The sequence below is a fragment of the Sciurus vulgaris genome, assembly GCF_902686455.1.
Source record: "Sciurus vulgaris genome assembly, chromosome: 8".
Lineage (NCBI taxonomy): Eukaryota > Metazoa > Chordata > Mammalia > Rodentia > Sciuridae > Sciurus > Sciurus vulgaris.
The window spans coordinates 78310092-78325032 of NC_136468.1; the positions used below are offsets into that span (position 1 = coordinate 78310092).

The 14941-nt window shown below is 36.3% G+C and overlaps 1 protein-coding gene across 2 annotated transcripts in view; it reads right to left on the reverse strand.

Annotated features, from left to right (window-relative positions):
• The window catches only part of CRPPA (CDP-L-ribitol pyrophosphorylase A), a 369555-nt gene that overhangs the window by 265143 nt on the left and 89471 nt on the right, over window positions 1-14941 (reverse strand). The window contains exon 5 of one of the 2 annotated variants that reach the window (XM_079151916.1): window positions 5857-6459. The exons of the other annotated variant lie outside the window; for it this stretch is intronic. Within the exon in view, the coding sequence (XP_079008042.1) occupies window positions 6274-6459 (186 nt within the window). The 3' untranslated portion in view covers window positions 5857-6273. Of the gene's footprint in view, window positions 1-5856; window positions 6460-14941 lie in introns of those variants that run through there. 2 annotated transcript variants of the gene reach the window in all.

Genomic DNA, 14941 nt, shown 5'->3' on the forward strand with positions numbered 1-14941 from the left:
CAAGTTTAAAGCCAACCTCAGCAACTTAGCAAGGCTCTAAGCAACTTGGCGAGACCCTATATCAAATTTTAAAAAATAAAAAGGGTTGGGGATATGGCTCAGTGGTTAAGCTTCCCAAGGGCTCAATCCTCTATACCAAAAAATAATAGCCATTACAAAAATAAGATTTGGAGACTCACCATCTTACTTAAAATTGAGAGATTTCTGTCAAAAGCTTGCCTGAAGTTAGCAAACATAACTTCAAATACAAACAAAATGAGATTATGGTTTTCCTACCATGTAAATTTCCATACTAAATCAAAGACATTGACTTGAATGTAAATTAAGACTCACCAAAATACATACACTATTCCAATAACAAGTAAGTTTGAGGATAAAAAATGTCCCTGTAAGAAACAAGATTTGTCATTTATCTTAGTATTTTTATACTAAAACATTTCTAAGTAAAAACAAAATAATTACATTGATGTATTTGTTGAGCAATAAACAGGATCCAAGAGGGAAAGCAACTTCAAAGTGACAAATTATAGAATACTAACATTCATATCATAGCATGAACAAAAGTCCCAGAAAGGAAAAACTTGTGTCTATATAATGAATATTAGGCTATCAGATTTATCAAAACAATGAAATAGTACCAACTGATCATTTTCAAACCATTATTCTGATATTGACTTTTTATTATTATTCTTTCACTGGGCATGTCTAGAAATCTGTAGTTTCACTATGACCTATTTCCTACACATCCATCATGCCAGCAACACCCTCTCTTTAAGACTACACTGCAGGCTTAGAAGAGCACTAGGAAGGGAGCTTCTGAGTCTTAACTTTACAATCATTCTTCAGAAGGCCAGCTGAACTTACAATACGTAACCCAATGAAATCAGAGCCCAGCAGAATGAAGTACAGAAATCACTGACATGCCCACCGAGACAAACACCAGTCTAGTACCGACTCTGGTGGTCAGCCTGAGTGGCTGCATAATTCAGAGGTACAAAGTGGTCAGAATAGAGTCAGAGTGAAGGACAACGGAGACCTGACTTAAATTGTTAAACTTATTCTTAACAATTTGTGAACCAGAGGAAATTACCTAAATCTCAATTTTCCCACCTATGTAATGGGAACAGTAATATCTACTTTATGGCATTATTTTTAAGATAAAAAACATAAGGCTTCTGGCATGAGTTTTATGTGCTCCAAGTCCTGATTTTTAAGCCTTGACAACTGTACACCCAAACATTACACCATTTCTATATATAAAAATTTTAGAAAGTTGTATGATATAGGGATATATATACTGGATCCCAACGTGCATCTTTTGGAAGCAAGTGGAATGTTCAAGTGGGACACAGGCCATATATTCCGCTAACTTAGAACTCAGAGTAATGAGAAAATGTAGCTATATCCATCAAACTATCACCAAATTCAACCTGACTCAATATTAGAGGATACAAAATAAAAGTATAAAGATTATTCCCACCTTCACTGAATCAATCTAAAGCAGGTCAATTCACATGATAGGCAATGCTGACATCCAAAACACTCTTAATTCCAAAATGTTTTCATAAATAACTGGATAGCAAAAATCAGTCCTGAATAAATAGGTTAGAAGCTCAATAGTATTTTATCACACTGGGCATTAACATTAATGCATTCCAAGTTTCCTTTTGTGGTGGTCCCAAATTCCACAGGGGATGTGGCATAATGTATGATGTGCTTTAGCTTCTGAAAGTACAAAGTTTCCAAATTCCAAAACCCATGTCGCCCATGTCCTCCAGATAAGAGAATCTTAACAATATCTAAGGAGAAACAAAAGAGGTGAGGCATCAAGAAAGAAATAAAGCACCTAAGGCAGAGACTTGTAATTTCAGAATTGTCCATCCTTCTCAAGTCAGTATTTATCTTTGAATAATCCTAAAATGTGGAAACGGTAACACTACTTATATCACTGAATTCTTGAATGGGATAAAGAAATCACACACATAAAACACTTCCAACAATGCCTAGTTCAAAGTGATTGCCCAATAAATGCTATGTTCATAGTGCTTGCAAAAATACTTTGTACATTCCCTAGGTGTGATGGTTGTTTTCTCTGTGATGATTTTATTAAGCTAAGGGATGCCCAGATAGCTGGTAAAACATTATTTCTGGATGTGTCTGTGAGGGTGTTTCTGAAAGGGATTGGCATTTGAATGGGCAAAAATGGCCCCCATCAAGGTGGGTGAACATCATCCAATCCACTGAGGGCCTGACTAGAACAAAAAGACAGAGGAAGGTTGAATCCTCCCCTTCTGGAGAAGGGTATCCATTTTCCCGGGCCCTCAGTCTCAGTCTAACACTATTTACTCCCTTGGTTCTCAGACCTTTGGGTTTGGACAGAAACTACACCACTGGCTTTCTTTGGCCTCCAGCTTGCTGATGGTAGATCACAGGATTTAGTCTCCACAATCACTTCAGTGAATTCCTCACAATGAATCTCTATGTGTCTATATCTATGTACATCATATTGGTTCTGTTTCTCTAGATAACCCTGATCAATACACTAAGAAAGGGCAAACAGATGAAAATATAACTTAAATAATCTTCTACCACATTATATTTTAGAACTGATTGTTTAGAAAGACACGAGAGGTGTGTTGTTTTTTTGTTTTGTTTTGTTTTTTTCTCTATGCCTGGAGGTATTTCAATGTATGGGCCAAACTTCATGTGCCTTGACCAGACAAACTCCATTTTACCCTAAGACTCCACTTCATATAAGAAATGCTTCTCCCATGAGAAAACCCACTTCTGCCACCTCCTGCTAAGCACACCCTGTTGCTAAGCAACCGATGGCCATTGAAAAATGTTCCTGTTGTTCTTATACAATGTATTATTAAGAAAAACATTTAAAAAGATGTTCTCTTTTAGTTCCCATTTTCTTGGGCAGTGTACTATACCCTGAACTGGATCATTCTGACCGCTTCCTACATTGCTATGGTTTTGACTTACTGGTAGTTTGCAGTTTGGGGCTGTAAAAGAGATACCCTATCTTCCACAAGGGGTCAAGGTATGCAGAAGCAACTTGGTCGCTGGTGAATACAATTTCCATGTCTTGGTTCAAGACCAACTCGGTGATTTATTTCAAACGTGCCACAACATCAATTATCAGAGATGGTATTTAGCATAAGTCATGAAGTTAGAGGGTAATCCTAGATGAACAAATAAACATTTACAGCTAGTAAGGCATAATAAGACTTCAAGCTTGTAGTACAATAGATAATTTAGAAAGTAGGTTGCCCTATAAAAAGACTATAAAGGACTGAGGGGCAAACTAGAAGAAGGTTTCTGGAACTTAATGTACAAAGTCATCACCCACAGCTCATATCAAAATGCAGATTTTAATGGGGTAGAGTCAGAAATTCCACTCTCAACTTTTCAGGTAACTACAACATTGCTGGTCTAAGGGTACACACAATAGGAAGGCCCCAGAGCAGGGTCTTCTAAGGGTACCAGTAGCATCAGAATCTCCTGCAAAGACTTTAGATATACAAATTTCAGAGTGAGACAAATAAAGGGCCCTTCTGAAATTGAATACAATTTCTTATGCTGATAGTAAAGGTGTAAGGGGACAAACAGATGAGGATGGTGGGAACACAAAGTTAGGAGAATAATTCTATAACATGAGCCCACTGTACTCACTCCCCACATGCTTTTCTTGCCAAAAAGCAATCTGCCTGCAGCCCACCTGGCCTAAGGGGACAGGAAATATTACATTCCTCAACAAACTGAGGCAGGGGTGGAAGGTCTGGCAGTCAGTGTAGAAAATGAATGATGGAGGTCAGGAAAGGATGATAGTTGGTTGTCACTGGGTTGCTAACAACTACTTTGGAGGATCACACCCCAACAGAAGCGATTGCCCCCTGTGCTCCTGCCCTTCCTGCCCTTAGGCATATACACAGGGAGGAAAGGGAGGCAGGGATTAAAATGGGGGCCCTGGGGTCTGTAAAAGCTCTGGGCCCCCCTTCCCCCCGAGAAGTCTACTAGGCACATTTCAGGACTTCTCAGATGTATAATCTTCAACCCTGCGGGGAAAAGGACCCGATCCTAATTTCCAAGACTAGTATCACCTGGACACCAAGGGAGCTGAGAATTTGGATCGCCCCTGCCCAGACTGGGTAGTATAGGCTAAACCTACATATGTGTATCAAACTGGCTTTTGTTCCTGTAAATTGTAAGTGCTTTCTGTGGCACCAGCAGAAAAGCATCTAACTGCTTCCCAGTTTGATCAAACTGTATAAAATTCCTTTTCCTTTTTTTTCATTCTTTTGCCTGTTTCTTTCGGTGTGGGTGGCTAAATTCAGCCCGTTGAGATCCAGGCAGGGTACCTGGGCCAGACTCTGGTAACAAGAGACACAGAAACTCTGAGTTTGTTTGACCTAAATCAGCTGCTTATATAAAGTCAGTCCAATTATTTTCCCTAAGAATAAAATAATACTTCTTTGATCATTTTAAAATAATAGGTATACAAGAACCTGCTATCTAAATAAGAAAAACAATTTCTCTGTGGTAAAACTTCAGAAGTCATGGGTTCTGCAATTATGTTTAAATGTAGTGGCAAGGATAGTGAAATGAATCAGACATTATTACCCTATGGGCATATATGATTACAGGACCAGTGCTAATTCTATGTCATGAACAACCAGAAGAATGAGAAGTTATACTCCATTTATGTACATGTCAAAATGCTTTTTACTGTCATGTATAACTATGTAGAATAAATGAAAAAAGGTAGGCTTTTACATTGTAAGAAGTCTGCTCTGATAATAGTAGCATGTAGGCAATGTATTACAATTTGTAGAATCCTCCATTGAAACTCTACTACTGTTCAAAAAGAGAACCATTTTCATTCAACCTAGGTAACAGAGATACAACTTTGCAACAAAACCAAAGTGAGTTTTATAGTTACATTAAGAACATAACCAACCCGCATCATGATTTAGCCAGTTTGTTCTAACAAAGCACTAGTCACACATTCCAGGCTGATATATAAATATGTCAACACTTTGATTTATGGTCATAGATGATATGTTTACACACAGACATACAAATTACAATATGCTAATGGTTTGAAATGAAATACGCTTCAAGGACAAGAATGAGGGTAAACTGCAAATATACCTGGCATGATCACAGAAGAGTTCAGTTTTCCACATGTGAAGCCAATTATTAATTAGAATTTCCCAAAACTGTAGACTGATGCATTCAAATTAATATTCATACTTTCTTCTACCAATAAATTAAATTTAGAAGTTCACATCTTAATCAACATTTGAGCATATTGTTCTATCTATTATTTTAATGAAATCAATCAACTGACTTATTGTAAAGAACCATACTTATGTCAAGATGGAGGCTGGACACCTCTGATCTTGCTAAAAACTATTTAGAACAGTGGTTTCAATTAGGGGCAACTGTATGCCCTTGAAGACATCTGCACTGGCAGAAGACATCTTGACACATAAGAATGTAGATGGAGAAAGGAAAGGTTCTTTAGGCATAGAGTGAGTGGAGGCCAGGCATGCTAATCAACAATGAAGGAAGAGGGCCCAAACCATAGAAAGATCTGGTCTCAAGTGTTAGTACAGTGGCTTAGATTGAAAAACTGATTTAAACGATGTCCCTTCTGCATCTTGATTACATTCCTAGCACAATGTTAAGCACAATTGTGAAACCAAGTCAATTAACTTTAAATAAACCAAGTGCTATTAAACAGGTTTTCCCAAAACTTTAAATTGATGGATTCAATTTTCAGATTCAGTCCTTTTTTCCTACTTCAATATAAGTTTAAACTTAGAACTAGTTTCATATGTGGTCATTAAATAGACTATCTTGTAGATGGAGTTTAGAGTCACAGCAATAGGAAAAAAAAAACACAAGAAAGGGGGTTATCACATGTAGTATCTAAAATTACAAAAGAAAATTGCATTCATTCTGAGAAAATTGAATTTCTTAAAATCATCCAGTCTAATTTGTTCAAATTTGACAAAAACATTTTTCTCACATGGAAGATGATATCTAACACACTGATATGACAGTGTTAAGGAATGGGAGCAGTTATCTTCCCAGAATACATAGATACTTTTACAATTTTATTAAAATATCAAGTTCCACTGTTTCCTTCCTAATAGTATCAATGCCCTATACTTAAATTAATAAACTAGTCTTTCTTTTGTAAAAATTGAAACCAAGGCAACATGTTTCACAAGCAGGAAACAAAACAAAATGTAATTGTTTTCAAAAACAAATCGGAGACCTCAATGGCCTACAGACATTTATCCTTCTTAGATGGCTGGGATTTAAACTGTCATGAGAAATTCTGAACTGGCTTACATTTTTTGAAACACAGGAACTGACAGTCACAAGGCCAAACATACCCTTAATAATCGATTCAGCCGCATACAGATCTCGTTTGTAGGTCACCTAAAGGACAGATAAACCTCATTAGACTTAACAGAGCAGGAAGGAATGTGAAAGCAATAAAATAATGCCCCAGAGGAAATTCTTGATTTTGGAGAAACTACAAACACATAACAGTGACAATTTCCAAACTAGAAAATAGCGTTAGCAAATCCATATTAAATCATATTCTATTTCTACAAATGAGTGAAGATTTTATTTTTAATCTTTGAATAAATTCAGATATTATGTAGCATTACTTTATGAAATCTTATTAATATAACTGAAGCATTATAATCATAGAAAATGTAGTAGTGTCTTAAGTGTTAACACTACTACTTAATAGTAAGATTTTATACTGGAAGGAAGGAATTCTCTGTATAACAAAAGTCACCAAACCTCATTCTTAGTTGAAGTTCTCAAAGATCAACACACATTAAAAGAGACATCATTCTGAATTATGTCTTTACATACCCTGATAAGATTCATGTTGTCAGATTTTTATTAAAGTGTGGCTCCTATAGAAAGAGCCTACTGGGTACCATTGTGTGGCTAAGATCATTGGTAATTTTCCTTTAAAAACTCAGCCTCCTAATAGTGTTCTGCTATTTGTAATGTAACCTGTCAGGGTATGTATCTGCTCTCTGGCAGATACTTCCCAGATCCTATCCAGTGATCTGTTCAAGTACAGAACATGTACGTGCAACTGCAAAATTAGTTCTCCTGTATCATGAACTGAAAAATGTAGTATATAATAAAATGGTATTACGTAAGTACAATAAGGCAATAGAAGTTCATAACTGAAGTATTCAGATGATTATGATGCAAATGGTCTGAAAATCCATTTCAACAAGTGTTCAGTTAGTGCCTTACCATGCCTATAAAATGGAACTTTCTCCAGATTAGTTCATAATTGGATTTGTACAAATACTTTGTTTAGCTCAAGCACATAAAGCAAGTCTACCCAAAACAAATGGCCCTGCTATGCCTTTATCCTGTCAGGTAAACTGTGGGGCAAAATTATGAACTATTTTGTAGAATTAAAGAGTATTTAATTTGGTAAGACAGATGGTAAGTTGTTCAAAGCAGTCAATCAATCTATGAAAATCAAATGTAGTATCATATTATCTCTAACACAAGCACATGCAAAACAAATTAGAGTCTCCTCTACTATTTAGTTTCTGATCCCCAATACAATTCTATTATCTGGAAAAGATAAAAGAGAAAACACATCAATAGGCTTACACTATACATTTTACCAAATGCACTGATCAGATTCATTCATTCAACAAGTATTAAGCTAACTATTATATTCTAGGCCTTGTTCTAAGTGCTGGGAATAGAACAATGAAGAGTGAGCAAAATTTTTAACCTGTAGCAACTACATTTTAGTCAATAACTTTCTCTTCTGAAATTCAATAAAGCTAGTTAATTTTTTCCTCAAAATTCCAAAGTTAACTAGACATCTGAAATCAAACTTAATTGTTCCAACTTGAAAAAGAAAATACTTTTCTATATTAATCATCTACTCTATATGATAAACTCAGACAAAAATTTAAGGGGGTGATATATAGTTACTTTATTTTCTATTCCCTCCAACTTTGAAGGGTAAAACATTTTATATTAAGATATTATAAAAGTAACTTTTTGCAAATAGAACATTATGATGGATTTTTAAACTTAAAAAAATTCTAGAATTCTTACATGAAAATATTTGCATAGGAACCAGTCCTATGAATAAAATAAATGTTTTTATTACTTAAAGGTTTGTGATTACCTAATATTAACTAACTGTATAAAAACAAAGGCTTCTAAATTTATTTTTGTTACTTCATCCTATGAGCGAGAGATAGCTATTAAAGAAGGATTAAGCTTTTCAATTTGGATTAGCATCTTCTTCATAAAGCCTTAAATACCTCAGCTGCACCTCTCAAAATAAACAGATTTAATGAAAATTAACCACAGAAACTATTTGACAAGCTTTAAAAGTAACTTTTTAAGAAGAGCCTTTTTTTTTTTTTTCTAAATAAAATAGCAAATGTACTTCAAAGAGAGAATTACTGGAAAATGTTGCAATTTTGAATTCATGAGTTATTCTATTCATTTTTTTTAATTTTACAGTATTATTGGTTGTCCTTTCTTTAGTTCTAATTAGAAAAAAAAGGCACCCTAAAAATCAGTTTTCAAGTTGAGTTCTTCTGTCAGCATGATCTGTAGTTTTCCTTTGACCTTGCACAATACCCTATTATGGAAATTACTTTTTTTTAAAAATCCTGTAGTGATGGATTTTTAAAATCAATCCTTTCATAGATGTGTTTTCAAACTCTGCTTCCTGGAGCCCCGGGGCTACATCAAGGATGGCAACAGTGTTCTGTGCAGGTGAGGCTCCAGACTAACATCTGCCACTCACCTAGTTCAGCTCCATCTTTGTTTTCTGCATCTGTGCAATAATTAATCTGAGTAATGAGTTTAACTGAAAAACAAAATTCAATAGAGGAAAATCTTGATGCTTATAGCTACAGACATAATTATCTTTTCATTCCACAAAATTCTCTCAACTACCTCAAGGTACATTTCTGCTGGGGGCCATTCCACTTATATTTTGTGGCTTCTCTCTGTTAGACACAAAACAGTAAAACAGGCATTTCAAATAGAGTCCCATCCCACTGGCGAGGATCCTCCCTGATTAAGACTGCACTTAATGTTTTCGGACATTTCACCTCTCAGGATAATGAATACGTAACCCCAAATACTTAGAAAAAAGCTTTAAAAACTTCTACTTTAAAGGTAGAGAATACTTATTAACAGATATTTTTGGAACTTGATTTCCATTTCATCAATTATGTATACCTAGAAAATATCTTTTGTCTAGACTGGATAACTGTATTTTAAAATCTCTAAAAAAGAAACATCACCACATTGTACTGTTGAGGGCAAAAAAACAAACAAGACTATTTTGTTTCTTTTGTTGTTATACAATGATGCCAGAACACTTGATCTTAAAAAAAAAAGAAGAAAAAAAAAAATGTAGTTCCCATCAAAAGGAATTCTCAAGTCATTCGTTTCAATAATATTGTGATGACACAAATACTTCAAACTCATTCTAAAGAAGCATTTTCAGACAAAATTGCCTGAAATTGTTAAATTTCTTCAATAACTGATTATAAATCTTGTGCCTTGAAGACAGTTTTGACATTTAGAAATAAAAAGTCTGTCATTTAAGACTGAACAGTGTAGTAAGTGACCCAGCAAAGTATTTAAAAGTATACTAGGCCAAAAATATGGTACAACTATAAATTTTAAGTTCTTATGTAGACAACATGAAATCTCCCCAAAACAAAAATGTTTACTGAAGACTTGCCATGGCACAACTACTTAGGAAAACCATGAGGGCCGAACCCTATTTCTGGGAACCAGTGCTGTACTTTCCTGTGGCTGGTCATTCTTGGGAGGTGGGTGGTAACCTGATCATTTTGGGAGATTATTCTCTACCCTGGTGATGGGGGGGAGGGATTAAAATCTGGTCAGCCCCAGATGGAGGAATAGAGGAGGTCTTGACCCTGGCTGTTCCATGGCATGAAACCAAGAAACCAAGAAAGCAGAGAGGCAGCTTCTCCACAAGGTGGGTGAACCAATAAAAAGACAAAAAGGGCAGGGAGGGAAATTTAGTGGAACTTAAAACCAGACATTCAAACCAGACCAGAGACACAGAAGGTAGGCTATAATAAGGAAAAAAATCCCCAGCAGTACAGCCACCAGCATATTTTGCTGACAACATGATTCTATATATAGAAGATCCAAAAAACTCCACCAGAAAACTTTTAGAATAAATCAATTAAGCAAAGTAGCAGGATATAAAATTAACTCCCATAAGTCAATTGCATTCCCATACATCAGTGATGAAACTATTGAAAGAAAAATTAGAAACTACCCCATTAACGGTAGCCTCAAAAAAAGCAATAAAATATTTGGAAATTAATCTAACCAAAGAGGTGAAAGACATCTACAGTGCAAACTACAGAAAACTGAAGAAAGAAATTAAAGAAGACCTTTGAAGATAGAAAGATCTCCCATTTTCTTTAATGGTAGAATAAACATTGTCAAAATGGCCACACTACCAAAAGTGTTATACAGATTTAATGCAATTCCATTGCCATTCTTCATAGAAATAGAAAAAGCAATCATAAAATTCATTTGGAAAAATAAGAGGCCCAGAATAGCCAAAGCAATCCTTAGCAAGAAGAGTGAAGCAGGAGGCATCACAATACCAGACCTTAAACTATACTAAAAGCCATAGAAACAAAATGGCGTGGTATTGGCACTAAAACAAGCACATAGACCAATGGTACAGAAGACACAGAGACAAACCCACATAAATACAGTTATCTCATACTAGACAAAAGGCACCAAAAACATTTACTGGAGAAAGATAGCCTCTTCAACAAATGGTGCTGGGAAAACTGGAAATTCATAAGGAGCAAAAATGAAATTAAACCCCTCTCTCTCACCCTGCACAAAACTCAACTCAAAGTGGATCAAGGACTTAGGCACTAGAATAGAGACTCTGTGCATAACAGAAGAAAAAGTAGGCTCGAATCTCCACCATGTCAGTTTAGGAACTAACTTCCTAAACAAGACACCAAAGCGCAAAAAGTAAAATCAAGAATTAATAAATGGAATAGAAGCAAACTAAAAAGTTTTTTCACAGCAAAGGAAACAATCGAGAACATGAAGAGAGTCTACAGAATGGGAAATAATCTTTACCACATGCACCTCAGATGGAGCATTAATCTCCAGGATATATAAAGAAGTCAAAAAACTTAACACACAAAAAAAAAGAAAGAAAATTACCCAATCATTAAAAAGGCTAAGGAACTGAACAGACACTTCACAGAAGAACTACAATCAATCAACAAATGCATGAAAAGATACTCAACATCTCTAGTAATTAGAGAAATGCGAACCAATACTACACAGATTCCATCTTGCTCCACTCAGAAGGGCAATTATCAAGAATACAAGCAACAAATGTTGGCAAGGATGTAGACAAAAAGATACACTCATATATTGCTGGTCAGACTTTACATCGGTGCAACCACCACAGAAAGTAGCATGGAGATTCCTCAGATAACTCAGAATGGAACCATCATTTGACCCAATCATCCCATTCCAAGGTTTATACCAAAAGGAATTAAAATCAGCATACTACAGGGACACAGTCACATCAATATTCATATCAGCTCAATTCACAATAGCTAAACTATGAAACCAACCTAGATGCCCTTCAACAGGTGAATGGATAAACAAAGTAGTGTATATACACAATAGAATATTACTCAGCCTCAAAGAATGAAATTATGGCAATTGCCAGTAAATGGATGGAACTGGAGAATATTATGCTAAGCAAAATAAGCCAATCTCAAAGAGCCAAATGTTTTCTCTGATATACGGATGCTAATTTGCAATGGAGGCGGGAATAGAGGTACTTTAGACTAGACAGCAGGGACTAAAGGAGGGGAGAAGGTATGGAGGTGGGAAAGATAGAATGAATTGGACATTATTACCCTATGTGCATATATGATTACACAACCTGTGTAACTCTACATCATGCACAACCAAAAGAAAGAATTATACTCCATTTATGCATGATATGTCAAAAGGCATTGTCATAACTAACTAGAAAAAATTTAATTTTTAAATTAAAAATCTGTTTTCATCAGACTCCAGGAAGGTTGTCATTGACCCTGAATGTCTACTTTTTGCATTTACTTTTACCAGAGTACATGTCAAACTTAAAATGATAATCCTCCTCCAATTTCAGATGGCAGTTCAAATAGTCCTATATGCAATCATCAGAAATTTCTGGTCATTCTTCACACTATTGTGGAGTCTCAGACTTCTGCATGCTGGCAGACTCCTCTATTTCAGAATCCTCTCTTGACTCACTGTTCTATGGTCATGAGGTGCCTCTCGATTACATCCAAACATGTCTTTCACTGTATCAGACTTCCAAAGTCACATTTCCAAGTACTTGGCCCTGCGTCTAGTACTAATTTTAGCAGTTTGGCATTAGTAAGACTTTTTAGGCACCTTTATTTAAATGAGAGCCTCTTTGATGTTGTTTGCTAATTTTATACTGATTCCAAAATATATATTCCATTGCTGCGATTTAAACAAATACTCTGTAATCACACACACACACACACACACACACACACACACACACACACACACACACACACAAAGTCATACCACAAAGGGAATTTAAATTTAAGGAAAAGTCATACAATGCCACCAAGAGAAACTAAGTAAGGACTATATGACTAATAATAAAATACCACCAAAGAGAGAAGACAAGAAAGGAGGCAGAAAAAGGAAACAGTGAAACGAAAACACCTGGAATATTTGTACTCAATTTCATCTCACTCAGAAGTGGCATTGAAAAGTTGACATAGTGATTAACAGGACATTTTGCCCAGGCTACCACATGGCTTTTTCAAGTCCAACATCCCTCTGAAGCTCATCATTATTCAAACCTCATCCTCACGTGTCAGGTTCTCTGCCTCTGTCCTGATTCAGGAAGTAATACTATGATCCTGATTCATTTGAGTCCTGAAAGAGTACATCGACCCCTTGGCATGTGTTTCATAGGGCTCTGTAACAAAGCACTACAAAATTGATGGTTTGCAACAACAGAAATTCATTCTCTCTCTGGAAATTCTGGAGGCTACATGTCAGAAACTAAGGTGTAGACGGGTCCAAATTTCCTCTGAAGGCTTTTGGGAAGCTTCCTTCCTGGCCTCTTTCCAGGTTCCGGTGACTGTTGACAATCCTTAGCATTCTTTGGCTTGCAGATGCATCACATCCACATATGATATTCTCCTTGCATCTGTCTCTCTTCTGCTATTCTTATAAGGACCAGTCATGTTGGATTTAGAACCTACCTTATTCCACTATGATCTTAATTAACTTGATTATGTCTGCAAAGAGCTTCTTTCCAAATGTCACATCCACAGGTGGTAGAATTTGGGACATGAACACACTTTGAGAGAGATCATTTAACCCACAAAACAGCATGTGCTAAGTGTCTCAGTGGTGCCAACAGAGGCACTGTGGAAAGACCTGCCATGTTGCAGTCATTGAAAAGACAGTCAAGCTGTATCTGAGGACTAATTCTCTTGCTGAAGACAGTAATGCAATATTAGCACTTCACAAAAAAATAAGGGATACAATTTGTGAGGATGGAGTGGAAAATTCAAAAAGCAATGTGCAGATTCCCTTTTATCCACAAATTTGAATGCTTTACAAGCTTGATGCAGGGTCAGAATTCCCTCAAGAGGTAAATAATCAAACCTCCAGAAGTCAAAAGTGAGGCTGGAGATACTTGACATATTAGTAACAATGCAATGCCTCAGAGGTGCTACTTTTCTTCTTTTCTCCATGGCCTTCAAACTCGGTCTAGCCAGATAGTCAAAGGGAGTTGTGCCAATGTGGATCTGGATCTTTAACAAAACACTTAAGAGGTAATTGCCAAAATCCTCATTATTACTATTTATGTCACCACAAATTTTAGAAGCATACTAATAGTATAGAACTTTGCTAGTTCTCTATTAGTAATAAATGAACAATATGCAAGATGCATACTGAACCAAGTTTTCTTTTTGACATGTGGTTAAATCTTAGAGATGACTAGGAATTAACTCTTCCCTGATTCATTCCAGAGGTAAGATATGAAACATCCCCAGATAGCTTCATAAGTCCTCAAAAGTGCATACTGAGGGGTGGGGTTATAGCTCAGTTGGTAGAGTGCTTGCTTTGCAAGCACAAGGCCCTGGGTTCAATCCTCAGCACTGGAAAAAAAGAAAAAAGGGGTGGGGGGGGCATACTGAGAGAAGTCCACAGGAGCCATCTATAGAAAAGATAAAATGAAAAAGTGCTTGCCTGCTGGGCTAACAACATTTAGATGTTCCTAAATGAGCAACAATATTGTACACATTTTCTCTGCAAGAATTTCTCTGCAGAATTTTTGGACTCCAATACTTTGGGTCTAAGATGACCTCAGCATGCAACAAGGCCCATCTTGTTACTCAGAAAATACCCAATTAATAAACTTTCTGTTCTAACAATGAGGAAATACATTATGGACTCATATAACCTCGATGAAGAAATATACAATGGACTCAAACAAGGGCAAGCCATCCTCCAAGATGTGCCTGTTTCCACAGGAAAGTAAGGTGATAGTGCTACTACCTTGATTCCAGCAATCACTCCATTCTCTCCAAAATAACAAAAGCTGTTAGAAGAGTTGGACTTCATCGGAGCAAAGAGTTCAATTCTTTCTGCAGGGCCAAGAGAGGGTCTGGCCACTGCCCTACTGGTCCAAATTGTGGCAGGTGTGCTTTCAACCTACTTGGAGCCACCACCCAGGCCCAGAAGGAAATGTTGAATGTGGCAGCAGAGTTGCAGTTTTAATTCAATTGGGTGAACAGAACAAGAGGCTATATGT